The following is a 27,794-nucleotide window of genomic DNA, read 5'->3' as shown; positions in this document are numbered from 1 at the left end:
AAAATATTCAATTGTTCGTGGAGACTGAGGGTTCCTTTGCGTCGCATGAGAGTAGTTAAAGCCACAACAAAGTTTCTAAAAGCTTCGTTGTCACCTTGAGTCCGACGCCGAATTTCTTCGTCTAGATTTCGCTGGTATCCCAGTGGTAGGAACTGTAGCTCGAAACTCGATCTAAATGACTCATAATTATGCCAGGAGTCTTTATAGTTTCGATACCACAACAGTGCATTACTATGTAGTAGCTCGGGGAGTGCTCGTATAATATCGTTCTTATTTATTTCGTAGGCCTCCATAAGCTCTTCCAGGCGTTCCAAGAAAGAAACGGGGTCTTTAGAGCCGTCGAAACGAACGTTCCACTTTCGAACTAAATTACACAACGCCGAAACGTCAACGCCAACCTTACGAATTACGTTCGAATTTTCGTGACACGAAGGCAAACCACTACTGAATCCGTGATTCACGCTTGCCTGTGTAGCAATACCTAGTTGTTCGCTCGCGAACCCACCGTACGGTCGCTGACCGGTACCGGGCACCGTAGTTCGATTAATCGAATCTGTAGAGTGGGAGGTGTCGAAAGCATAGTTAACACTTGGTCTGGTTAGTGTACTATACACTAACCCCTCGGAATTTGTAAAACGATCTGATTGTGTCATATTGACTGGATAATTACTAGCCTGATTGTTGGCCTGATTGTTATCAGCGCGCATTGTTAGGCTTGATAACGAACGACAAACGTCCTCAAAGTTGGTTCCTGGAGGCAAACCAACTATCTCCCGTACTCTGTCAAGTTCCGCACTTCGTATGTCACTGGCACCTGGTCGCGAGTCGACATATCCCGTGTCATAGCCGAGTGGAAGTGAAGTCGCACCGTCCACGCTGTCATTCACGTCCTTACCGTACACTGCTCGGGGAATGCCATGTTTCCAAAATTTACAAAAAGATTTTCGAAGTTCCTCGACTGTCCCCATATTCGGCAAACCGTATCGACTCATTTCGTAACGAAGTTCATCCTTGGTTAACGTGTGAATCCACCCAATTCGCGGGTCATCCTCTGAGGGACTCTTAGACGTCAACGTACGATCAGTCGTAGTAAGTAAATTTAAAGTCGTTGGTACCATTAACTGTGTCGTCGTTGTACCTACTTGAGGCTGAGTAGCCTCTGCGGTCGTAGCGGGAAAACTTAAAGTCGATGGCACAGTTGGTTGTGAAATAGTTTGTGCTACTTGAGCTTGTAAAGACCCGGCACTCGTAGTCGTAGTTGTCGCTGTCGATTCAGTCACCGCTCTGACCGTTTTAGGCGTAGTTTTCGCGCTAACACTCGATCCTACCATTTTCGCTTTTTCTTACATTCCAAAGAAAAAACCACTACGATATCGATTTTACCGTTCGGGCGCCAATACGTGAAGCACGTATGAATATTACGATAATAACGAAACTTTCAATGTCCCTGTTCGGAGGCGCCACTTTGTGAGGTGTTTATGTCGGGTAGGGCACCTATCGTAAACTTACCTCCGATTTGCTCGGACAGCTCGAGTAGTCCAGGGTCTCGCTGACAATCCTCGTCGCTCGCTTCCCACTTCTGGATCTTCGTAGATGTTAATGTCGCGCCGATCTGCTAGTACACAAGTACACACTGTGTACCTCGGCACGTCGACGCACCGTACACGAGTTGCTATTAAGGAATACACTAACTATAGTTACTCCTATAACTTGGTGTCAGCACAGCGACGCGCTGACAAGGCCAAGTCTAAGCTAACTACTAGGGCTGATAGATAAATAGGCGACGATTAGGAAATAAAATAAATAACCAGCTCCTAGGCTTAACGAAAGATCTCACTTCTCGAAATAAAACTAAAAATAATCTTCTCGGAATTAAAAGAAAACGACGCTAACTCGCGATAAGTAAATAATGAAATAAAACAAAACGTAGAAGGCACCTAGACCAATTCTTCTTGGCTTTAAGGAAAATAAATAAAAACTCCTGATTACAATAAAACAAAACCACTTTGGATGACTAAAAGTCGGCGTATGTGACTGCGACACTACACTCGCAGCGTCGGTCGATAAACTACGTTATTCTATAATAAACTACGATAAACGTCCTAGAATAGCCTAATAAATAACGCAATTTCCCTCGCCAAAGTGGATACGGGGATGAATACAATGTATACGCTAGCTATATACAGTGTACTTACGTAACACGACACTTCCAGATTTGCATCCGGGTTACTCTCGCCTTCGTCCGGATACCTTATTATTTGGTTCGCTCGCACGGCCTAAGGAGGGTTGGTTGGTGTGCGCGAACCTAACGCTCGACGCCGACTGTCTCAAGAACTGTCCACTGTCCGCTGGTCTCGGCTTCTCCCCACCACGTCTACGGCAGCGCTTCAAGGTGACAGCGGCCGAGTCTCGAACTAGGAGACATGACCAGCTGCAGTGGACATGTGTGACATTGTTGTCAAGCGCGCTCAAGCCTTCGCGGCCTTTAAATAATTAAAACGAACCCCCCAATAAAATGTGACCATTACAACTTCCTTGGACGAAAATAATGCTCCAGTGATAGTTAACTCTAATAATTATGAAGTTTTTTTTTTCTAGTGTCAAAATAGACACTGTTTTTCTCATCCAGGTCAACTATACTAACAAACACTATGTTGGTAGTCTGATTTGATAGAACTTACCTCAGCACCCAGTAGGAAGGCCAGGTGTAGCAGTTTTTGTTGAAACCCTTTGACAGAGGACTCTGGATGCAAGGGCAGTTCATCAGAGTCAAACAGACTGTTGAATACTCCCCTCAGTAGGGTGTTGCCATACCATGTGCGTCCCTGAGCAACAATAACAATGTCACAACAATAACAACAACAATAACAATGTTACAAGCTGGAGAAACAAGGTGGGCGTGGTTGACGAAAGCTTACAAGCAATATGAGAAAAAGCAAGACTAAAACAGTTTGGACTTGTGAAGGAAAGATCTAAATAGTAAGACCATGAATAATGTGGGACGGATGTAAGATAGCAGATCGTGGAGGGTAAAAAAGCATAAGAGGTATGCTTTGGACATGTGAGAAAACAGAAATTCTAAATGGTGATAAAAAGGTGATAATGATGATATGATGAGGGGTGTAGAGAAGGAAAGAGTTGAAAGATGTTGGAAGAAGATCTGTGGAGAGATAGGAGAAGATGAAAAGGCGTAGTCAACACCCAAAACAGGAGAGGAAAATATTCATTCCTCACATGTTACAGAATTGTGTCAACCATATTACAATACAATATTATTTAAAAACCCCTAAATTCTATGCCAAACCTAATTTCCTTATAGGGAAGTAGCTTTTACCGTAAGTGGCACGGTAAGACCTGGAGCCATCCTTTTTCATGTTGATGTCCCTTGGAATCAAAAACACTTTTCATTCAAATTTATACATAGTAAAGAAATAACTTGAGTAATTTTTGTCCGATTTTGATGAAATTTGGTTTGAAGGTGTAAGGCGAAATAAACTTGAATGAGTTTGCGAACTAGCATGATCGGACCATGGGAACAGGATTTTACGGGGGGTTTTATGGGGTGAAAATGAGTTTTTCTCAATTTTGGCCATCAAAAAACAAAATCTCCCAATTTCTCTCTACACCATTTTAAAGAGCAAAAAAAATAATTTAGTATACCAAAGAGTTTTTGTACGGTTATTGGTTACGGAGAAAATTTTGTATTTTTATAACTAGGAAAATTAAAATAATGGGCGACTCAAACTACAAGAACAATGATTTAAAACATCTAACTAATCTCTATTTATTCTGTCTACAGTTCTAATGTAGCGCTCAAGCTCAAATCAACGTGAACTTACAAATTTCAAGTGTTGAAGCAAGTCTGTTTTATAAAGAGTGATCAGTCCATCGACGTACTGCTTGTCCTTGAGTTCAAGAGGCTGCAGTCCTTGGCACATGAGGCTGAGGCGCTCCACACATGTTGTACAATCATACAACACTTGTGAAGACAACGCCTCGTACATATTCTCCAGATCAGCTGGTTTCATTTGGTCTCTCAGTGTGCACAACAACAGGCGTATCTTGTCTGAGAGGTGTTCTGCGAGCTCCTTGTTTCGCCAATCCAACCCCACGTTCTGTGAGCTGAATATACACCTACAAGCCATACGACAAATTTATTACTATTAATGTATAACCATTATTCAGAGGGTTTTGGGACAAAACAAAATCAGCTGATGAAAAAGTTAATGATGATATATGGCACTTTTCTAAAAAAGTTTAAAAATAATAAATTTAATGTTGGATATAGTAAATTTTAAATGGTTTGAAATTTCTATTTCAAGAAGTAAACTTTTTAAATCCTCTGGTTTAATTTAGTTTGTACTTCTGTAACAGGTTTCTTCAAAACAAAAATATAGGTCCTTTTCTATTAATTCACTACCACTTTTTTATTGCAATTCCGTTTATTCACTAACAGGATTGTTTCATGATCAGCAAGTTTCATTGGTTAAGTTAGTTTAGAGTAGTTTAATTTTATAATTGATGTATTCACAGATTAGGCTGACTGTTGAAAATGTCGGAATTTTGCAATAAAAACAGTTGTGGTAGTGAATTAACGAAAAAGAACTCAAACATGAGAGTAAAATTCTACTTTTATATTAAGATAAACACAGATAAAACCAGTGCTCGATTTGTGGCAGAACACGACGGAACGGTATTCCAGTACCTCTCTTTCGGAAAGATTAAAATACTGGCATAAATATAGGTACTAATTACATCAAATAGGTTACAGTTCCAGCACCTCATGTTTTACAAATCAAGCACTGGATAAAACTATTGGTAAAATTAAACATTTTACGAAACATAGGTTGGTCAATGAAGGTGAACTAATGAATACTACTACTATTAAAAGGATTTTAGGGATAAAAATTCATTTTAGACCTAAATAGTTACAATACCCCCCGCTGCAGCAAACCTGCAGACTATGCGAATTTCCATTTGCCTGATTGGATTTACACTAAAATGTCTACCTACTTAAAAATATAACATTTATTTCCTATTTAAATAGAATTAGTTTAACAAGTACCTAGGTTTGCTGCATCAGGGAGGGTAAAACAGTTTTTTTTTTTTTTTTTGTAAAATGTTAATAGTTAGTAAGAAATGAAAACATTTTCCAAATTTGATTAAAATATGTTCATAAACAAGCAAACTACAACAGTTTACTTGTTCTCCATAAGAATAACATGGGCATTTTAAATTTTGTTAGAGCTGGAAATAATTTTCAGGTCAAAATCAGGTTGGGTCAAGCCTAACCGAGCTTTTATTTTCACAATCTCCTAAGACCTGAGGGTTAACCTTTTTTTACCTGACTCGACTAACAAAGTACAAAAGTCTGGCCCCCCGACTCCTGTACATATTACCAAACAATTATTTCAATTACAAAAAAGTGAATTAACTTTTTATTGTTTCCTATAATTTTACAAAAGAATATTAGGGGTAGCAAAGTAATACTTATATGTGAAGATAAAATCTGTTACACTCACATTGCAAGCAATTTCCAGAAATTCCTTTGGAAAAAGGTGTAAGGAAGTTTTTTGATTTGTGAGTATAGGAGTGCTAGTAGATCAAACAGTGCTACCACTACACCACACTTGGCCTTCATCAGGACTGTATCTTGTCTGGAGCATAGTAATGTTGGTACCACTGTCAAGTCCAACATGTTGACAAAGTACTCTACACATGGAACTAGCCTGTAAGAAAAAGAAATGTTGAATGGATGGTTAGTAGAATTCACTGAAGAAAATTTATAAATAAGAAATGTACTCATTCACAGATCTACTATAAATGTGGATCCTGATTAACCAACCAACTTGCTATATTTAAGAGGTTGTGCACAATTTTAATGTGAATCAAACCCCCATAGATGGGTTTAAAAATGTATGTCAATCCCGATTTATTATTTACACACGACTATTGGCAGGTGGTGTAGCTATTTTCAATCAAATATCAGTAAAAAATCTGCCTTAATACAATCATTACTTGTAGATACAAGACTAGCTGAATTGCTTTAAACTGCATGACACATAGCTATTTTGATAAAACTAGTTCTACATGTTTCTACCAAAAATAAAAATCCCTCTAGCACATCAACACAACGTAAGAACAAACAGGCGCACGCTAATCTAAAGGTATTCAATATTGTAATTATTTAGTCACACTTCAAATAGAAAAAACATTTATAACTAAATCATGGGTCTTGGGAATACTGTAATAATAATAAAGTATCTAATGAAACACTTTCCGTCATTCTAGTTATGAATATTACTTTGTGGCACAGTAAACTCTTCATCTGACCTTTTATATTTACCAAACATCCTGCTGACGCTGTATATGCGAGATAATCTTAGCACAGTTCCACTCAAACTAATTATCGGAGAAAGTTATACTCCAAATAAATCTACCTGCTTGGAGATTGTATAGCGACAAATGGAGGAATAAAACTCTTCTTGATGCACCAGGCGTAGCAGTCGATACTGGCTCGGAGATGATCGGCATCGGACACACCGGGCTGGATTGGAAGCATCAATCCACTACCTGCTCCCTCACAAACTCTTACAATGTCCACCAGCTGATCTAGGGGAGGTATATCTGAAACACAACACCAAATATAGGTACAGCTTCAATTGGTTACTGTAGGATTTCCATATTTTTGTCTTAATATTGCTGCTTCAGTTATAATTAATATTATTTACATTTATTCTTATGATATTTGTGTTTATTCTAATTGTGAACAAAAGACGACTACAGTAGACTCCCTCTTGTCTGGACACCTTTTAACCGGACATCGGTTTAATTGGACTACACTCGGCAGAAATGACATCTCTTTAACCAGACAATTTTTATCACATCGGTTTAACCAGACTAGATCGGCAGGAAGTGGGCGGTACTGAAACGACTGTTTTCGTGGGAAAGATTTTAGACCAGTGATCACGTGCCTAAATAAAATGCTCTCCTAAATTTAAGTAAAATACTGTATACAGTAGAGATTCAAACGGTCCGTTTTAACGAGTTTTTGGGGATGTCAGTTTAACCGGAAACCCCGCTATCCAGACTGGCCTCGGTTCGAGGAGTTATTCTTTTATTTAACCCTGACAACAGTTACATTACACATATTCACAAACCAAAACAATACAGCTACAATACTAACCTGGCACTAGGGGCATCAATTCCAAAATTAGTTCTCTACATTTCGTAGCGCAAATCACAGTCTGAGATCCACATTTCTGCGCCAAAAACTTCACGACATCAAGCAGTGAACCAGATCCTAAAGCGTCGGGTACACGTCTCGCATCACTTTTCTGCAATGAAGAAATTTTAAGACAAATAAGTTTTATTGATTGTGAGGGGTGTATAATCAGTGGTGTAGTGGAGCTGGAACATGGGAGAAAGGCGTTTCCACTCTGCTTTTTCCAATAGTCCTATCCTATCCTACTCTTATGTTAGTCAGTTCTTAGACGATGGTTTAAAAATTACCTCATTGAAGAGATCAGCCTTCTTTTTCATCACTTTGCCAATGACAGTGAGGGCAGCTGTTGCAGGGTGGTTGTGACTGGCGCCACCCAACTCGAGGTTGAGCACCAGGTGATACATCAGTTCCAACCAGAACACGTCTAGCAGAGGAGGCTTTCGTAACTCTCCAGCTATGTGTGAGAAAGCCAACGCAGCACCTGCATACAACCATTCACTTTGAAAATTACAAGTACATTTTGAAACCTGTTTTGTTGACACTTACATTGTGCCGAAGTAGAACAAATGTTTTCCTCTTACTTTCTCTGTTACTGGTTACAACAAGGAAAAGTTTAGACTGTTCACTCACAAAAAACGTTTGAAAAATTCCAATGGCGTGGGTAAACACAAATATTGTTATCATGATATAATTATATTATTTATTTCATTAATTTTATAGTTAAAATTCACTAACAGCCCTCATCACAATTCAATCAATTTAATCACATTTAAAAGTGTTACTAAACAAATGCATTTTAAGGTTATGTTTTTAGGAAAAAGCATTTAGCTTGGATTAAATAAATATATAGGATGGAGAGGACACAGCTAACTCACCTGATGAAAGGTTGCAGACAAGTCAAAGAACACATAAAACACACACATAATAATACTTGATATTTCGCCTCTTTCAGAGGCTTCTTCAGAGTAGGCCTAGATGGTAGTTACAAGAACAACCAATATCAAGTATTATTATGTGTGTGTTTTATGTGTTCTTTGACTCGTCTGCAACCTTTCATCAGGTGAGTTAGCTGTTTCCTCTCCATCCTATATATTTATTTAAACAAATGCATTGAAATTTTTACCACTTAAATAAAGTTTTTTTTACCATTTAGTAGTATTTCTAAATTGTTGATAGTACTGTAATAATGTTAATCTATAACTAACTAGAGTATATGTGAATGTAACCAACAAGTATCCTCAATGTTTTGTGTAAATGTACTAGGCTTAGTTACATTGAAATAATCTTATAGATTTCCACCCACTTACCTCTTCGCTTGGTGAGGCTCGGGTGTAGACAATACGAGTTGATTATTCGGGTAATGGCCTTGGGTCCAAGAGGCCGATCTACTAGCAGCTGGTCGGGTGATTGTTTGATGGACCAATGCACAAACTCTTTGAGACAAAGAGCTGAAAAGTCTTGCAAAGCTACGTCCTCTTCATCTGTTATGCCGTCCTAGGAAATTACTTGTTGATTCAATTTGAAACATTATTATTTTTAGATTAATACTACTTAATTATTTGGAAACTACAATTTTGATCGGAAATGTGTTGATAGCAAAATGTATCCATATCTGGAAAATCCATTCTCATTTTTTGATAATGAAGCCTTATTATTTATTTACCTAATTTTTGTATGGATTTGTATTAGATTTTCTAGGGGGCTACTGCACTAACCAATGTCTATGTCCAACCATGTCTTAATGTGGCAAAAAAATGAAAAAAATAGATGGATTAGGATCATTAGTTAAAAGTAGATTTAGATCATTGAAAACAGAATGAGTTCCCTTAATTTAGCCTCAAAATACAAAAATAGAAGATTGACTTTGCTTTACAATAATTATTGAGGTAGTTTCTTGGGGTTTCTATTAACTCCTTAGGTCAAAAAGATTGTCAAGCAAGATTCATACAATTGCTAGAATAACACTGTCATTTAACTTACCCATACAGCCTGCAAAACAGCTTGGGTTTGCACAGGCTTTTTGCAATGCAACATCTTGGGAAAGCAAAACCAACGCATCAGCTGTAGTGTGAGTGGACGGAACAGCTGCATGGCGACCAAATCTGAGCCACAAGACAGCCTCAGGAGGGAAGGCATCAGTCTAGACAGGATGCTCTCTAGCTCTGGCTGCTTAGTCTCTATTACTGTGGTACCTGCAATAGTTGAGTGCGTTATTAAGAGGACAAAACCAACGCTACAGCTGTAGTGTGAGTGGGAGAAACAGCTGCATGGCGACCAAATCTGAGCACAGACCAAATATGAATACAGACTCAATAGTCAATAGTGAAGGGGTCAGTTTATTTTGTTTGAATTTAAATTACATTTAAAGAAAAAATGTGGGTTTCCTTTTTTGAGCAACAATATTTTATTAGAAAATCTAGAGTTTCGAACCCAGAAAACCTAGAAATGTTATTTTTTTAGGTTGTTGGACCCCCTGAATACGTCATATTAAATTACTATTCCGTTGTTTATTTGGAGTACCTAGTTGTTGCCTTCTGAACCATGAATGTCATAGTCTGCTTACAATTCTTTCAAGTCTGACTTGGTTAAAAGAAAAAGTTGATATAAAACAACTTAGTACTAATAAAATGTTAAAAATAATTTTTGGCACCGCTTGAGCACAGAACTTCTTGTAAGCTAACCTTTCTGTCACTACCGCTTACAGCACAGTAATAGGAATTCTAAGACATTCATCTAAAATATCTGAAACTGTAAAAAACCTTCCAGGTACTTAGCAAAATGCTGTTCCATATTTGAGGGATGCAGAGTGAAATTTGGGTTAGTTCAATAACTTTGGCAATAAATGTTATGAGAAAAGATCTATAACCTTTAGTAGCAAGATATTTAGAAGTAAATTGCAGTAGTAAAATTTGTCTGGTCTGGTGTAACAGCAGTTTGTAGCATTATGTTGTAGCTTAAACTAACTTTACCCAGCGGTCCAAGATAAATAAGCTTTCAAAAACGTCAGCATGTGAACGACCAAACACACACCAACCTCATTTTTTTTTTTTTTTTTTTATATATTTACCGAGCAATCACAAAAAAATTTCTACTAAAAACTTAAAATAACAAATTATGAGAAAAATCTAGAATGTATCCATAGTGTACAAAATGTTTTGTGGGCAAATAAAATTTTCTCTGCACTGGAAAGCTCCCATAACTAGACCTCCCTCTAACTACTTATTTTTAGTTAACTTTTACTTCAATTTTTATTTTAATAAAATGAAATGTTGAATTTATTTATTAACAAAATAGCATTATTAAACTCACCATTTCCGATGAAGAGAAGAACAAATGCATGCAAAACCTCACATGCTGCTGCTTTGGTCTGACGATCGCTGGAAGTCATTGCCAGTTCTACCACCCTTGGAAGCAAAGAATCTGCAACAAGAATCACATTGACATTATAGGTAAGTCATGAAAGAATAGTATGTAGAATAGTATGTAGTACACAGGATAAAATTAATTAAGCTATAAAAGATATATGTTGGAGGAGTGAAATATTTGCTTTCAAGAATCCTACACAGTCAATTATTTATTTTCATTTGTCTCTTATCTTCATAGAAAAAATAATTTTCCAGTCAGGACCTCTACTGCTAAAAATTGTACCCAGCAAAATTGTTAACACCTCTTATTATTGGGATTTGAGAGACTAAAACTTTGACCTAAATCTATCATTTACATCAGTTGACCCTGTTATTAGCTCAATTTAGTTATGTCCACTTTTATTTACAAATGAAGGACAAACTTGCGTTCTAGTATCCAAACTGAAAGGTCAAATTATCATAAACTTTATCGTATTAATTTCACATTAACAATCAAAGTACCAAAAACATAATCACTCTTTCAGTGGCTCATTGTACTATATTCTATTTTAATTTAGTTGTTGGCTACAGTTAGTCCATTTAGATGGGATGTCTACTTCAATATCCAAAATTAAATCAAACTATCTCCCAGGCTTTTAATTTTTACTCCACCAAATGGAAGTAAGGTACAGAGGAAACTCGCTTATGGGACAACTGTGCACTTTCAGCTGTGTAATGTTGTACCGGATACGTGTGAAGAGACTAAGCGCTAGGGCTGTGCGGAAATTCCTATCGCATAGGGCGCAGGGTCTTCCTCCACCGTGAGTGTTATAGTACATGAGGGGGAAGAGGTGGAGTTGGACTTTGTCCTAGACACCAGCACTAGCGCTAGACACCACTTAGGAGTACAATTGAGTGTTTTCTTTGTACCTTACTTTTCTGTGACTCCACCAAAAATCTTGACAGAACAAAATGTTACTGCAACAGCAAAATATTTTACTTTTTGCTCTACTCATACATAAAACTAGTAGTTCACATACCCATCGGAACACTGAACCGCTGGTCAGGGAATGGCATCTTGAAGTTGACCATGGGTTCGTCTGACCAAGTAGTAATGTCGGTAGGGTGACTCAGCAGTGTGAGACAAGTGGCTGAGTCTAGTTGACCCAGCAGCCTCAGCATCCGCTTCTGCAGCTCGGCCAGTCTGGTTGCTTCTTTGATACGACGCTCTCGCTTTTGCTGTCGCTTGGACATCTGCAGGTTTTCGTCCTCTGGCAGTTCTGTGGTTATTCCTGTGCAACATTTGGCAAATTATGCCTTCACCTAATGCTTTGTAGTACAACCTGTCTAACTTTGTAATGTTTTGCTAACTTTTAAACTTTTTAAGCTTTTAAACTTTTCTTTTGGTTGTTTTTACTTCTCGATAGCGATAAACTCTGTTATATTAGTTTTAGACCTATTAAATAACTTAAAATGTAATTTTTTCTTCGTAGACTTCAAAGTATACTTTGTAACATACTTCTCAATTTGATAACTGCTCTGCATGAAATTGTTTGACTCTTACAATACATTTGTAATATGTCTACTGTAAATAAACATGTCTTATGTCTTAAAGGTTTAGACTGGTTGCAGAGTAAATTATTAAGTGTCATCTACTGTAAATAAACATGTCTTATGTCTTAAAGGTTTAGACTGGTTGCAGAGTAAATTATTAAGTGTCATGATGAGTGTGTTTATATATTTCGTCACAATTAAACATATCCAGAAGGTGAGAGAAAAAGAGCAATGACAAAGTTAGTGTTGTTACTTTGAAATGGGGAAATGTTCGTTTATTATTTTTAAACAGTTAATCGTGTACCTACTACCTTCAAATTCATATGAGCATCACAAATCACATATTAGCAATGAAAGAAACAAATCGTGTCCATAACATAGAATCAAGTCCATTGATTTCTCACTAAAAACACCAATTATGCCACACTAAAAAACCAATAGTGATACAATATGACCCACGTAAGGCATGTAAGCATGCAAAATACACGTATTCATGAGGAAAGTTTTTAATGTTATTCAGGTGCAAAAGCTCCCAAAATTGCGTTTCCCAGTTTGATTTGACAAGTTGCAGTCCTGACCTTCTTACACAGAGAAGACTGTTACTTCCCACTGAAGAAGAACTCACACTATAGGTTAGAATAAAATTGATACAAATACATTCTTTACTCACAACCCAATATGATTTTTTTTTAGAACAAATTTATAGGTAAAGATTTGTGTGGTCACCTCTGCTGCGTAGGTAAGGGTCAAACCAGGGCAGGACCTGATGTAGTATGGGCTTGAGCTCATCTGGAGGTAACGACCTCTGCCACAGCTCAAGGGCATTCATCCCTTGTACAGCGAGAGACAGCAGACTCTGGCCGAGCCTGAAGATCATCTGGGGGAAATGCAATCAATTAAAAAGTGTTGTTGATGTCTGTCTAAACTACGACAATGAAAAGTTCACTAAAATAAAGAAGAATTTTGTCAAGCAATCATGTAAAGCCAATCAAACTATCATCATCCTAGAAGAAAACAATTTTAAAATTGATAAAAAACCTTACTTTAACATTAAAACTAAAACGTTAATTTTTTAAAACTAAATCACACACCTGCATAACGGGAGCAATTCCAGCCAGCAACGGCTTGATGAGAGGAACGGGGACCGAGACGAGAGCAAGCAAACACGAAGCCTGCAGATCGTTCTTGTACTGTTGACATTGTAGCATCACGTCCTCCAGATATCTGACAATATACTGACCCAGCGACTGTACCTCTTCCGACTCATCCTGTGACAGTTTTAAATCATTACACAACCCTCTAAGTGAAAAAGTATAGTAATATCAATTTTATTTTGTTGTTAAAATTAGACAAATGACAATGATTAACTTCATGCAAATCACAGCTTGGAGTGAATAAGCACAAACTGGTTAAATTGCATGTGGTTTGCCCCATATAACTTAGGCTACCAGTTTAAACTTTCAGAAGGAGTCTTCTTCATGCTATAAGGTCTCATTTTGTTCTAAATGAACAAAAAATGGCACCTAATGGCCGAGAAGTGAAGCTAGTAGCCTAGAAAGAACTACAAGAATCACTCAGTAAAAGATATTTAAACCACATTACAGTATTATATTAAATTATTCAGGTAGGCCTATTATTTTTTAACTTTTTTATTCTATCTTTTTTACATTATTTCATTTTTTTATTCACTTAACTTTATCATACTGCAACATAATTATCAAAATTACTGTAGTTTTTGTTTTGTTTTTTTTTATATTGATTTTCCCCCAATATTTCATGAAAATGTGTTAACATCTTCTATAAAGACAAATAAAATGTTTTTCAACTTGAGTACAAAATTGAGACCAATTATATAAAGAATTTTTAAAATTTTACATCTGAATGTTAGCCTACATAGCGTCAAAATTTAGAACACAATAAATTCATCAAACATACAAGGAAATAGTTTGTCCTCTGTGCCACTGACAGTAGGGCTGCCAGCAGCTTGTAGAACGCAGACACCAACGGTGACCGAACAGACTGGTTGATGACAGTAGACAGCAGTTCTGACAACCATTTAAACAACCTCTCAGAGTCCAGGACTGCCAACAGATCCTTGTACAGGTTGGCCAAGTTGCACAACACGTTGTGGTCTTGAGGGTTTTCACTTTTTAAGTTGCTCTCTGGGTCAGTTTTTACCTCCTGGAGGAAAAAATTACAATAATTATCCAGGGCAATTATCCAATTTAGAAATAACTATCATCAGGTTGCAGGTTGTACTGCAATACGCTAGCTACATGTTTGCGAACGAGACAACCCTAACCTAAAAAGCTTGAGTAATCCAACACAAAGTCAGAAAATCTTTTGCTGTACTTGCAAGGGATGATGGTTTCTATGATTTCGGACGATAATAATGTCATGTCATTATGCTTAGTGGCCCAGGATCACTTATTTAATAAAATGGTTTATATTACCTGTCCGTCAGTGATCTTATTGTGGTCTTAGGCGACCGGTTTCGGGATTAAAATCCCATCATCAGGCGGTTAAAAAATGTCATTATCACTCAAATTGAGGTTGTCGGTAATCACAAAAACATACACGTAAAACACGAAACACGGATTGACATTATGTACAAAGATACTGGCCAGTACAGGACACTAAGACGTGGCACGGGTAGATGTGTGGTCATGATAACAACGTCACAAAACCGCAGGTTTTTTTGTATTTTTGGCCGCAACCATGAAAAACAATGATAATATATCCATGACCGCAACATCTGATCACTATTTTTCTCCAATCGGGGGGGATGATAATGATATCTAGAAGACGGCATGAGATATTCAGGCTTTTGCTGTGATCACTGCGTCAATCGTGACGTCTACATGACCGCTAGCTAGACAATTGAGCCTGGATCTTGCTTAGCATTGGTTGTGCTTTACAAGGCTCAACAACAAAGCTAGACCTAGAGAAGTTGAAGGTCCTCTATTTTAAAAATTTTAGCTATATAGACAATGTTTGAGGACCATTCAATTTAAGATGAGCCTAAAAATTCATGCACAAAAACCACACAAACACAAAAACAATTATTTTGAAAATGTTATCTTAACTAGTACTAATTTAGTATTTGAGTACAGTAGAGTCCCGATAGTCCGAAATGGTTGGGACCGGACCCATTTCGGATTACCGAATATTTCGGATTAAGCGAAATTTTTACTAAAATGCACGTAACTATGAAATACAACGTTTAAGATTGCCCACTGGCCTACTAACAACGAGTCTATCCCGCCCAGCTGCTCGGATATTACATAATACTTTGACGAAGTGCAACTAAGTGTCGTAACACAACAGTGCTAGCAGTTTCGGCTTTTTCCGATAGGTGACAGCACGTACTGGGTCACTTTATGTGTCTGCATTAATGGCGTTACACGATGGTGCTAGTAGTTCCAACTTTCCCCGATAGGTGGCAGCACGTACTGGGTCACTTTTCGTGTCTGCATTACCGGCGTTACGCGATGGTGCTACTGTAGTACAGTACAGTAGTTTCAGCTTTCCCCGATAGGTGGCAGCGCGTACATTTATGTACACTTTGTAACGTTATCTTTTGAGGTTGTGAGTGTGGTGAAGAAATGGCTTCAAAACGTAAACATACTTCGGTTACATTGCAAGACAAACTTGAAGTGTTAAAACGATTGGACAATGGTGAAAGTGCGTCAAAATTGGCTGTTGAGTTTGGTGTGGGGAATGCTACGATCACCGACTGGAAGAAAAACCGTTTGAAAATAGAACAGTTTTGTATTGCTTCCACAAGTAAGGGTACAAAATCCCGCCATACAGCGAAAACAACACCACTGGAGAACCTCGACAGTGCTTTGTTTGTTTGGTTTTCTCAAGAGAGAGAAAAAGGTACCCCGATTAGTGGACCCTTGATCAAAGAAAAAGCTCTACAGCTAAATGAATTATTGAACGGAGACACATCTTTTTCTGCTAGCACAGGTTGGCTTGATCGTTTTAAGAAGCGTCACGGCATACGACAATTAGCCATTACGGGTGAACGTCTATCGTCAAATGAGGCTGCTGCAACCGAATATGTTTCAGATACATTTGCTGAACTGATTGCTGAAGGAAACTATTCACCGCAGCAAATTTACAATGCTGATGAAACTGGGCTTAATTTTAAGGCATTGCCTAAAAAAAGTCTGGATTCTAAAGAAGAAATAAGTGCACCTGGTTTAAAAATAAGCAAGGAAAGATTGACAGTTTTGGCCTGTAGTAATGCTGCAGGAAATCATAAACTCCCTTTAATGGTTATCGGCAAAGCAGCAAAACCAAGGGCATTTAAAAACCTAAATATAAATGCATTGCCTGTCGTCTACAAAAACTCCAAAAATGCTTGGATGACCTCAGCACTATTTAAGGGATGGTTTAACGACCACTTTGTTCCCGAAGTCACTCGATTTTGTAACGAAAATGGCTTACCGGTTCGAGCATTACTTTTTCTCGACAATGCAACCTCTCACCCGTCAGACGACGAATTAATAAGTGGAGATATAAGGGCCGTGTTTTTACCACCGAATGTGACCCCTTTGATCCAGCCAATGGATCAACATGTACTACAGCATGTGAAGCTCTCATATGGGAAAAAGTTGTTGAGAAGAATACTGGAAGATCAGGACGAAACGCTCTCGTTGCTTCAAAAGCTCAAGATGGTAAACATTAAAGACGTCATTTATTGGGTAGCAGAAGCATGGGAATCTACAAGTGAACAACTGTTGAAAAAATCTTGGAGTAAACTGTGGCCAAGCCTAACTTTTGAGGACAACTTGAATCAACATGAAGAAAGAAACAATGTTGTGCAGGTGCAGGAGCTGTTACAAAACATTCCTGGGTGTGAGGACACTAATGCAAATGACGTGAATGAGTGGTTACAAGCTGACGACAATGATCATGAAGTTTTAAGCGATCAGCAGATCGTTGAAAGGGTTTTGAGGGAACCAGAAAACATCTCAGACGAGAGTGAAGGCGAAGCTGACGACGGCAGCGAGCAGAGAGTATCCCACTCGGACGCGGCGGCTGCCTTTGATCTAGCGCTACGTTACGTTGAACAACAGTCCGTCTCGACCCCAGCCGATACATTGTTTCTAAGGCGTTGGCGTCATTATGCTTCTAAAGAGAGATCCTCTAATCTTCGTCAAAAAATTGTAACAGACTTTTTTAAACCAACTTAAGACATTCAGTTCAACACTATATGTAAGTTTCAAACACTGTCTTTACTGTACTATACATTTGAAAAGTAGGCTACTGTACTTGTGTAATTTGTACTTGCCATTCTATTATTCACTGTTTTTTCTATTAATAAAGCATAACCGTTTTTAACTTTTAACATTTTTTTGAATATCCTTTTTTCCAAAAAAAAAAAAAAAAAAAAAAACACGTTTTCGGATTAAGCGGACTTTCGGATTACCGAAGTTCGGATTATCGGGACTCTACTGTATTTAGTTAAAGAAATATATATTATATGACTTAAACATATGATACATACCTCGTTTGTTTCATCTTTATCACACAATTTCACATTCAGTTTGCCAATAATTTCTACAAGTGATTTAACAAAGCAATCGTACAGGCTGTCCAAAACCATTCTTCGCAATTGAGGAGTCACACCTTTAAAATATAATTAATTAACAATTAATATTATTATCATTTTGGTATAAATGTTTGATACCTATAAGCAATCTGTTGATTTAAAAAAAACACATTATGAAAAACGTTTCGCAAGCTAAAAATCATCATCAGTTAAAACTTCTATGTTTTTGAAAATGTCAAGATCAATGTGAAATTAAATAAAAAAGTGGTTTGATTTACAATCCTAAGTTCATGTGGTTTATGAGGGGGGAAATGTATATGATGGTTTGAATGGATTTTTTATAGAGGTGTGCAAATCTGAGATTTTTTATCCATCTGAGAAAGTCAAGCTTTTGGAAAAAAGCTTGAGAATTTTTTTTGAGCCGAGTTTTTTTTTTTTTTTATACATTAATTTTACTTAGGCTAGAACTAGATAGTAAGATCATTTTTCACAAACCTTTTCAAAATGTTGGTTGATGTTATAATGTTGAGTTAAATATAAGTCCTCTACGGTAGATAAAAGAATGAAATAGAGAAATAAGTTAATAAAAATTAATAAATATTTCAAGTTTCAAGTGTCGTAATTAAAATTATTTGCTGAATTGGTGTTCGATCTCTCATGCTTGTGGACCAAGCCCGGCTCGTCTCAAAAATTGAGCTGCTTGCATACCTCTAGACTTTTATTTTTTTTTGGGGGGTCAGTTGGAAGTGAGTTCTTAAATAAAATATTGCAGACTGAGTGCCTTTATTGAAAAACCGGAATGGGGCTTGAAAAATTTGTCATTATTGATTGGAATCAAAACTAAAACTTATAATTACTGAACAATAAATTATAAATAAAATCACAATCGTACATCTTACCTTGGACTTTTCTCTTGTTTTTAGTCTCATAGCCAACACGGAAGAGTCCCTCCCACAACTTTTTGTAGTTCTTATACGTTATCACTTCTCTTTGAGTCAACTCCTCTTGAAGCTCGGCCTCCTCCACCAAAGTGTGGCAACAGGTAACCAAAATGCTTTGGTAAACTGAAAATCAAGGTAAAGATAAAACTGTACCATAGTTTTCTATAAAAAGAAGTGTTGGGTAAGTATTATAAATTCACAATAATAGTAAACGATTAAATGTCTTGATTATTACAGACTCAGTCACCGCATAACATTTTCACTCAACTTTCCTGGGTACCAATTGAAAACCTTTCGAGCTGACTTATTTTCTTGAAATTTAAATAAATAACTTAATATTACTGTTAACATCTTTCATCACAGATTAATCATACAAGAATCAGTATTCTTTTGACACTGAGATTTCAATAAATAACTCCAACTAAAGAGCTAGAAGGAAGGTTTGACAATGAGGCAACCTAAGCGAAACTATAGCGTAGACAATGATTAAAAAGGTAACAGAGACATAACCTATTTATTTTGTATTTAGGCTCAAAACCGCAAACTCACCGACAGGGTACAAGAACCTGGCAAACACAGACGGGTCGCACATGCCCATCCTCAGCATGGTGACACTGAGAGATTCGACCATAATGATCTGTGTCCGAGCGTAATGGTGGGGGTAGCGCTCCACCAGTAGCCGCCACAGCCGCGTCATCCCAGACAGCTGGTCATTGGTCACAGAGCTCAGCTTAGAGCAGACGTTGGATAGAGACTCTAGATACTTGGCGAGCCGCTCATCACTGTCCGACCGCTCTGCCGTAGTACTATCCTGCCTGTAGAGTGAATGTTCATTGAATTAAACTAAACAGCGTACAACATAGATGTTGGCTTACAGATCTGTAAGGCTGTGTGAACATTCTTGGGCTTGTTAAAAAAACACAATCAGTTGATATTTCTCTATGAATTAAATTTGTCCTCTAGTCAAAGCATCTAACAAATCATGAAATCAATAACTATAAATGAGCTGTACTGAGTTGATTACCTCACTAAGCTTAGCAACATCACATTTTTTTTTTCATTCCAAACCATTGTACGATGTTTTAAAGAGATTCCGTTAATTTGTAGCACCGCTTATTGGATCTGGCGGAATAAAATTAAAAGTAAATTATCAAAGATTTACTGTGATTACGTTGTCAAAATTTTTTATCTTATTCTAATTACAAAAGAAAAGTTACTGTATCTATTTAGGTAAATTATGTTTAAGAAGCATCTGTCACATCTCAAATGCCTCATCATAGAAGTACAGGTTATGGTGGGGGCTAATGTTTTAAACGCCTCCCATTTTATGGACAGTCTCTCCTTCTTTCCATAAATGTTTGATGGATGTTTCCGCTTTGTGGCAGCCCAAAAATTGTACTTGGAGAGTATGACCTTGAAGCGATACCTCCAACAAAGAGACATTTATCAGCTAAGAGACCTATATTTTTATTTGAAAAGTGAGCTTATCTCAAAAAGTGGTATCTCTAAAGCACCGTATCAAAGTTATTAGCTAAGACCCACTGTTATTAGGCTGGATTTGAACCAGATAGGGGTTTTTAAAGAAAAAATAAATCTAAACACTATATTTTGTCCTAAAAATGTAATGGAGGGTTTTCGACACAGTTCCAAATGTTAAAATGGCTTTAGAAAGCCACTGAACGGCTTTAAAAATACCCTGCAGGGAAGGCCTCCGGGACCTCGTTCTTTCTTGGGGGCCCTCAGTAGTCCCCCCTTGACAAGGTCCTAGAACCGCCACTGTATCTTATCTTATATTAATACTTACAGAGGGAAATCAGTCTGAGCCCGTTGTAGGATCAACCTAAATATGTTAGTAACATCTGTTTGGTTTATTTCATTGCTGGAGATGCCAGCCAGAGTGCTGATCCCTTCTATTGCTAGGTCCATGTTGTAGCTAGCGGCTCTATGGCACTCCAACACACGCTTGTAGTAGCTCAGAAAGTCCTGAAAACAATCGATGAATTCTCACAAAAGGTGACAATGTGCATATTGATGTGTTTTAGTTTTTTGGTTGTCATTGTTATCATTCATAATTTCAACGGGATAGTCACACAAAGTTACTAATTTTAAGTCAAATAGTGAAGTATGATTGTAGAATGGAGCAAGAATTCTTGCATAGCTTTGCTGCAAACCAGTGCTCGATTTGTAAAAAACGAGGTGCCGGAACTGTAACCTATTTAATGTGATTAGTACCTATTTATGCAAATATCTTTATCTTTCCAAAACAGAGGTACGGGAACGCTGTTCCACCACATTCCGCCGCAAATCGAGCACTGCTGCGCTGCAAACTACTATTAAGTAGCTGTTCTTTAGCTGGAACCATGTATTAAAAGCAACGATCAAGAATATCTAGGTCGACTAAAAAAAGTTCTACGACTACTGAACTTATAACCTTGTGTAGTCCATTTCCATAATCAGGACAAATTACCACAAGTAATCTAACCTCAAAACCTAACCTTAGCTTACTTACATGTTTCATAGCGTCATCCGGGTGAGAGGTGATATGACTCATAGCTTTTTCATGCAGTGCCCTCACCGCTTTAATACCAATCTGCTTGTCCTCAGCCGAGATTTTACCGGCCCACAAGGACAGGAGTGGCAACCAATAATTGACATCCTTAAACTCGACCACCCAGCCCCACAGAAGTTCGATGTGTGTTGCGAACAAATCCAACGTTGCTGAAAATCACCACAATTTATTGCAACAAGCAGGGACCACTGTCGGACAAATTTTAAAATATCATAGAAATCACACAGTACACTTGGCCAGTGTTCTACTTCAATTCTGAAGGAGAACTTGGAAGTGTGAAATATCAAGTTCGATGTGCTGTGAGCTTGTTTGTACCTATCAACTGCCTGGAACACTTTTCTTAGTCAAGTTAGTTGCTACTCACTCCTCTTTAAATGTAGGAGCTTGTTCATAAAAACAAAAAAAATAAAAACTACGAATGAGAAATTGGTTTGCATGAATGAGATTTAAAAAAAAACTTTGTTCAAATTTATCTTTGTACATTAGTTATTGGTTATATTCACGAATTGTTTTAACTAATTTTGATATTCATACTTAAATTGGATAATCTGTTTTAATGTTTTCTAGGAGAAAATGTATGGTAGTTTATTATAGCCCGTGCCCTTGTGCTCTAGTTTGTTTATTTACCTCTTTGATATGCTTTGCGGGTTGAATCTCCTTGGAAGGCATCTTTGATATATAAGTAGATAGTTTTGGACTGTTCCGCTAACTCCTTATCAGGGTCATCATAGGCACGAGGAAAATTTGAGAACACACCTTTCAGTGCATTCATGCAACCTTCAATTATGCAGGGTTTTACATTGTTGGTCTGCTTGAGCTAAAAGAAATAAAGCGTTTTTAAACACAACGAGAAAAATAATATCCATGATATTTTTTATTATTTTCTATACCAAATTTACACAGAACAAATGAACTAATAATAGTTTCGGTAAGACACAGAAATGCTTAAAGACAATCTTATTAAAAAATACTTCCTTTCCCATAATGATTAGGTCTATTGTACTCATCCAAATAAATGATGAGGGGAGTTTTGGTGAAGGATCTGATCTCAAATAAATAATTAAGGTTTCCTAAAAAACAGGGGAAGGTAAAATATAGAAAAAACTGAGATTTAATTAGTAAAACTTTGATGGTAAAAATATTGTATTCCAACAGAATACTTTAAAAAGAGGGCCTTATCAAATAGCTCATGAATGAATTTGTCAAGACTTGGATTTGAAACCTAGTAGTAGTTTTTAAGACTAAAGTGCGATGCTCTAACATAACCACTAGTCAAGGTTGACTAAGTATGACAATGCTATACACTGGTAACATAGGTAGGTCCATTCCATTCACTATACAAATTGTCTGGAAAATAAATCAGTGGAAAGGAAAGCAAGATGGTAGAAACGCATAAGTATCAATCTCCCTTTAACAGAAATTATATAAAACTTTACACAGGGTGTAAAGTGCTTCATAACAACTTACTGTAATTGATAACCTAAAAAAACTAAGTAATTAAATTTGTAATGTCAGTTTCTACTTGTAGTGTTATATGAGAATTTCTGATCGTCAAAATAGAGTCATACAGTACCTGCAGTTTTAATTCATCGAGGACTTTCCGTACAAAAGATTTAATTTGGCTATCTCCAAAACATTCAGGAAATGTTGAAGCAATTGCTCCGAACAACTCGTAGACCTCTTGCAAAGCTGAAAAAGTCCAATTATTTCCCATTAATCAATGCTTTGAGACAGTGGTGCATATTTTAGCTGAATTATATCAAATTATTCAAATTCTGAATTGAATTGCCTTGGGGTAGCATTGTTATCAAATAGCCAAATCCAGGTGATTGGCTGGATTTGAACCCACGACCTCGGAACCGAAGCCACATCCTCTACCACTGGACCAGATTGCTCCCCTGCACTATAGTAACAAGGCTAAGGTTTCGAGCGTTGTCCCACAGAAAAACATAAAAATACCAATCATGTTTAAAAAACACACTAGGCTTATTAACAAAATAGTTCCAAAATAGGTGAAGTAGGGCCTATGGGTATTACACACCCTTCGCAATAAGGGGTGCCCCTTAACATATGTATTTATTTCACCTGGACTTCAGGAGCACTCCTATATTGCTCAGGGGCTAAGCCTATGCAAAACACAAGTAGAACACTTTCAAACCTAGTCACTATCTTAACTGTAATGTTTAGTGTAAAATAGTAAACATACCTGTTGCTTTTATGCTCTTATCAGTCAAACATCTGCAGTACAAAAATCCAATTAGTTCTGGAATCTTAAGGTCCTCTTTAACTTTTAATGCTTCCTTTGAAGTTATGATTTCCTTGATCACTTCAAAAGCACACTTGAGGACATCTGCTCCACAGATGTTGTAGCGTAAGACAACATAATAGCAAGTGTCCTGAAATTTGATATCCTGTTATAACCTTTAGCCTACATCTTCATTTACAAAAATAACAATTAGGCTAATTCATAAAAGTAATTTCAGTTTAGAGCAATAAATAGCCTACAATAGTGATTAGGAATAAAAACTAACGATCTCTTAAGAAAACAACGGCAAAATGATTTTAAAGAAAATAAGAAGGTAGCCTAGACAATTTGTCTGATGTTATAGAATACCTGTTAAGATATATTCACAGGAGGTAAGGCATTCTCATGATGGAGAGAACTGAGTCAGTAGCATAATGAACATGGTTTACAAGATGTGAATAATGTTCATTTGTTACTTATTGAGTTTGCGATATTTAAGATGCTTACCTTAGTTTGAACAAAATACTTCACTAAGCCAAGATCCTGAGTGTATTTTTTAAATAGATCAATAATTAGTAGCAAAGATTCCTTGATTCCTGGTTTAAGTGTCTTCTCACAACATCCTTCTTTTATAAAATGCAAAAGGCCGTCATCAGGTTTAAATAAAACTGAGAGAACAAAATCTGGAAAACAGAACATGTATTAGTGTCTTCACATAATATGAAGGTTTTCCCAGACACACAGTTTAACTGAAGGTGTTGTGACTTTCATTGCACATCTATTAGCGTCTGGGCTCTAACTTGCTCAGGTAAGCTAGCTAAACTCCGCCCTGTTTAAAATACTATTTAAGAAGATTGGTAAACTGTCACAATAGAAATGGTAATATCTAAGTAAATGATTGGTTATTGCTGGAGTTATCCCTGTCAAACTCTTGGTAGCGAAGAGGAAGGCAATCTACCAGAGACAATGCAACATTGGGAATGACACTGCTGGAACGGAAGAGCGCACCCGCACTTTTCAGAAGTGGCAAGAAAACTGGGATAGGAAGAGTTGAAGACGTTGGGCTGCCAGACTCATCAGATAGGTCCAACCGGGAGTGGAACGGCGGCATGGTGAGGTTGTACTATCTCATGCGGTTCTTGTCAGGTCACGGCTATTTTCAGTCATACCTGCAGTTGATGGCCAAAACGAATTCACCTTTCTGTAGGCTATTTACTGCCTATGTGTACGGAACACACTTTCTTCCGCTGTCCACGATGATGGGCTTGACCCCAGGTTAAATTGGAAGCATCACATAGACAAGGTATGTGTTAGGCTATCTAGAGTTACTTACCTACTAAGAAGACTTCGTCCTACTTTAAGTCAACCCTCTCTGCTGATGGTCTATCACGCCCTCTTCCACAGCCATGTGTCGTACGGCCTTGTCCTATGGGGCCATTCTACAGCAGCCCATGACATCCTACTGCTCCAGAAGAAAGCCATGAGGATAGTGTCATCTGCTGGCTACAAGCAGCACTGCCGCCCTATATTCATCCGGCATAGGGTGCTCACTGTATTCAGCCAGTATATCCTCGACATCCTTGTACTACTCAAAGACAAGGTGGGACTCTTTGGCAGGAGGGAGGAGGTCCACACCCACAATACCCGCAGAGCCCCAGACCTTGACATGCCTCGGTGCCGACTTGCACAGACAATGAGGAGTTACCCGCGTTCGGCAATTAGGGTATTCAACACCTTGCCTAAACGAGTGCGTGACATGGACCTGCCAGACTTTAAGAGGGAGATACGTGAGGGACTGCTGAATAGGCCATTGTACGCTTTGCATGAGTTGGAGAGTGAACCACTTTTTTTAACGTGACACGTCCGCCACAAAAGTAGAAGTAAAAGTATATTTAGATATTTTTTAATGGTTTTATAGTGTTTATATGTAAATAGTAACATGACGCAATCTATCCGACATGTCGGTCAACGATGTAGAAGACAAGTATTCAAGTATTCAAGATATATGCTCAGCCAGGAGGTCGTCTTGGGGTGCTGTAGGTTGAATCGATTTGTGAGACCTTGCTGGAGGGTGAGGACAACAAGGACAGCTGGTCGCACTTTGTCCTTCAAGTGAAAAAGAATTATCTAGATCAGAACAGCTAGACACGGAGTATGCCCTTCGTTCGTAGGCAAACTCGGCCTAGTTCTGATGATGTGCGACGAATGTTCCCAGCCTAGTGTCCGAAGAGCATAGAGGAGGTTTTTAGTGGGTAGTCTCTGGGCCTTAAACCCGTTGGAGTCCCACACTACAGGCCTTCTGTTTAAAATTATATATAAACGTATCAAACTGAATCAAAATCTATATTGTCTATATTGATATTTAACACGTTCGCTACTGAGCGTCGCATATATGCGACGCCGCGGTCATTGCCCAAGACCGAGGTATACATTTGAATCTTACACATAGACCGGCTGTCACTTGGATAACAGTACACACAGACCACAAGCGAAAACCTGTTAAACAGTGATTTATTTACCTTGTAATACGCTGCAATCGTGTTTGTAATTAATTTATTATCTTGTTTTTGTATTTTTTACAACCTTTTGTAATGTTGCATATTTGCGACGCCCGGTCTACAGAGAAGACAATAGTGAAAATTATCATAGTTTTCTTGAAATAGCCCAAACGCCGCATATGCAACAGTTCATTTTTGTTTGTGTTTTGAGGTTAAAGTAAGTAAAAAAACAGATTATTCAAGAACAGTTTATAACTGAACAAATATAAAAGCTAGGATAATGCAGTATACATACTGCATACATACATACAGTGATGCAAAAAAGTAAAGACCAGTTTTTCCAACTATCATATGACGTCACCAATCATCATATCCATAGACCAAGCGACGCAGTTGTGCGTCAGACATCTCTGTAGACCACTGTAAATTCTATAGACTACAAATAGAGCATTAACATAGGCCTAAGTTACGGTTTAGTCAGTTCCATTTAAGTAAAAAAATGTTTATTATCGGGCTAGTGACGTAATTTGTTGAGTCGTGGTTAGGCGTTCAGCTCGTGTACGCGAGAAAAATAAAGTTTTAATTCCCTGAGGAAGCAGGACGTTATTTTAGGTCCCACGAAACATCGGAGTAAATTCAAGGACGATTTTTCATGTGCATGTGTGTGTTGTGTGTATTCGTTGTGTTAAATTCTGACGAGTCCTGGATTAACAAATTAAGTTAAGGTGAGTGAAGCCCACAAGCTGATCAATACAGTGTAATAAACCTTGCCTTAAAACATGTCTTTCAAAATTAGGATAATTTGTTTATGTTTATGATCCATACTGGGGCTATTCAAGTATTTGTGAGAAAAACTAACTTCTTCTCTTAAAAAACTGTTCCCGAGGTCCGATCAGTCGCAACTCGTTTCAAAAAACCTTTATTTTAGGTTTAAGTAACTTAAGTAACACATTTATACAGGGCATTGGATCAAAATTGGATGACATTTGCTCTAGTGTCGAGGTAATGGACACATTACTTATTTGGCCTAGGCTATGAATTTGTAATTTGATCAGATACCGTAATTATAATTTTAAAAGACCCTCTAGAGACATCAAAAGGAAAACGTAAATGGCCAGGTCAGGTCATACCCATGAGACCTGGTAGCCTAGTAGCTTATCCCCTTCAAGAGAAAATCTCTAAAAATCTAAGGCTACAAATAACTTAAGCATAGGCCTAACTTTAAACCTACATACTATGAAAAGTACAACGTATATTTTGCATTTTGCTAGACATGTAATGTAATAAAAGGACTTCTGTGTTAGTAAAAAAGTTGAGATTGTGTGTTACCTTGGGGAAATCAGGGAAAAGGAGTTAAAACTTAAACTGAGGCCGGATCCAACAATACTACTGTACACAACAAAAACAAAAAGACCAAGTTAGCCTATCTTACCCAATTCTGGTTTGGTGTGTTCTGATGAAAAGAATGACTTTATCTGATCTAAAATGTTTTGACTTCTTTTATCTCGAAATAACGAATTATCATTCAACAACGATATTAGTTGAGCAACCAAATTCTCCACTATCAAATTGCGCGCCATAGTTGACAAATGAAGCAAATGACAACATGAACATAACCAAAGAATCAGAATCGTTCTTTTGAAGAGTGTTGTGCAACAGTTAACAGTAAACAGGAGACCTTGCCGTCAGACCGTCACCGCCCTTTTTTTCGTCTGTCTAGAAACGGGACAGCAGAATTTGAAATCGGAACAACGCTTCCCCCACTACTGCGCTTTGCCAAACGCTTCCGAATCTTACCGAGCAGTGCCGAACTTAAACGTCAAATTCAATGCTGTCTGTCGCGTGGTCGCGTGGT

General features: G+C 37.6%; 1 protein-coding gene across 1 annotated transcript; it reads right to left on the bottom strand.

The window, feature by feature from the left end:
• Positions 1-1,438: 1,438 nt before the first annotated feature.
• Positions 1,439-27,519, bottom strand: LOC128999591 (DNA-dependent protein kinase catalytic subunit-like). The gene is made up of 25 exons (XM_054426174.1): positions 27,372-27,519; positions 23,949-24,124; positions 23,403-23,592; positions 22,770-22,885; positions 21,824-22,013; positions 21,137-21,345; positions 20,432-20,610; positions 19,177-19,442; positions 18,586-18,750; positions 17,642-17,763; positions 14,059-14,304; positions 13,215-13,391; positions 12,850-13,000; positions 11,610-11,861; positions 10,535-10,645; positions 9,206-9,417; positions 8,533-8,719; positions 7,513-7,706; positions 7,187-7,337; positions 6,441-6,627; positions 5,523-5,729; positions 3,840-4,134; positions 2,645-2,825; positions 2,251-2,414; positions 1,439-1,615 (listed from the first exon to the last, which is right to left on the bottom strand). The coding sequence occupies exons 1-25, from the start codon at positions 27,517-27,519 to the stop codon at positions 1,439-1,441; spliced, it is 4,653 nt and encodes a 1,550-aa protein (XP_054282149.1).
• Between the last annotated feature and the right edge of the window lie 275 nt (positions 27,520-27,794).

Source organism: Macrosteles quadrilineatus, unplaced genomic scaffold, assembly GCF_028750875.1.
Source record: "Macrosteles quadrilineatus isolate MER2022 unplaced genomic scaffold, UCM_ALF_1.0 Scaffold_8__2_contigs__length_117827958, whole genome shotgun sequence".
NCBI lineage: Eukaryota > Metazoa > Arthropoda > Insecta > Hemiptera > Cicadellidae > Macrosteles > Macrosteles quadrilineatus.
The sequence above is the reverse complement of the archived record's forward strand: the minus strand, read 5'-3'. Positions and strand labels throughout refer to the sequence as shown.

Coding starts and splice junctions, on each gene's coding strand:
- LOC128999591 (XM_054426174.1), bottom strand. CDS start 27,519: ATGGCGCGCAATTTGATAGTGGAGAATTTGGTTGCTCAACTAATATCG. Junction 7,338..7,512: donor AGGCTGATCTCTTCAATGAG/GTAATTTTTAAA, acceptor TCTTCATTGCAG/AAAAGTGATGCGAGACGTGT. Junction 4,135..5,522: donor TTCTGGAAATTGCTTGCAAT/GTGAGTGTAACA, acceptor TATGGCTTGTAG/GTGTATATTCAGCTCACAGA.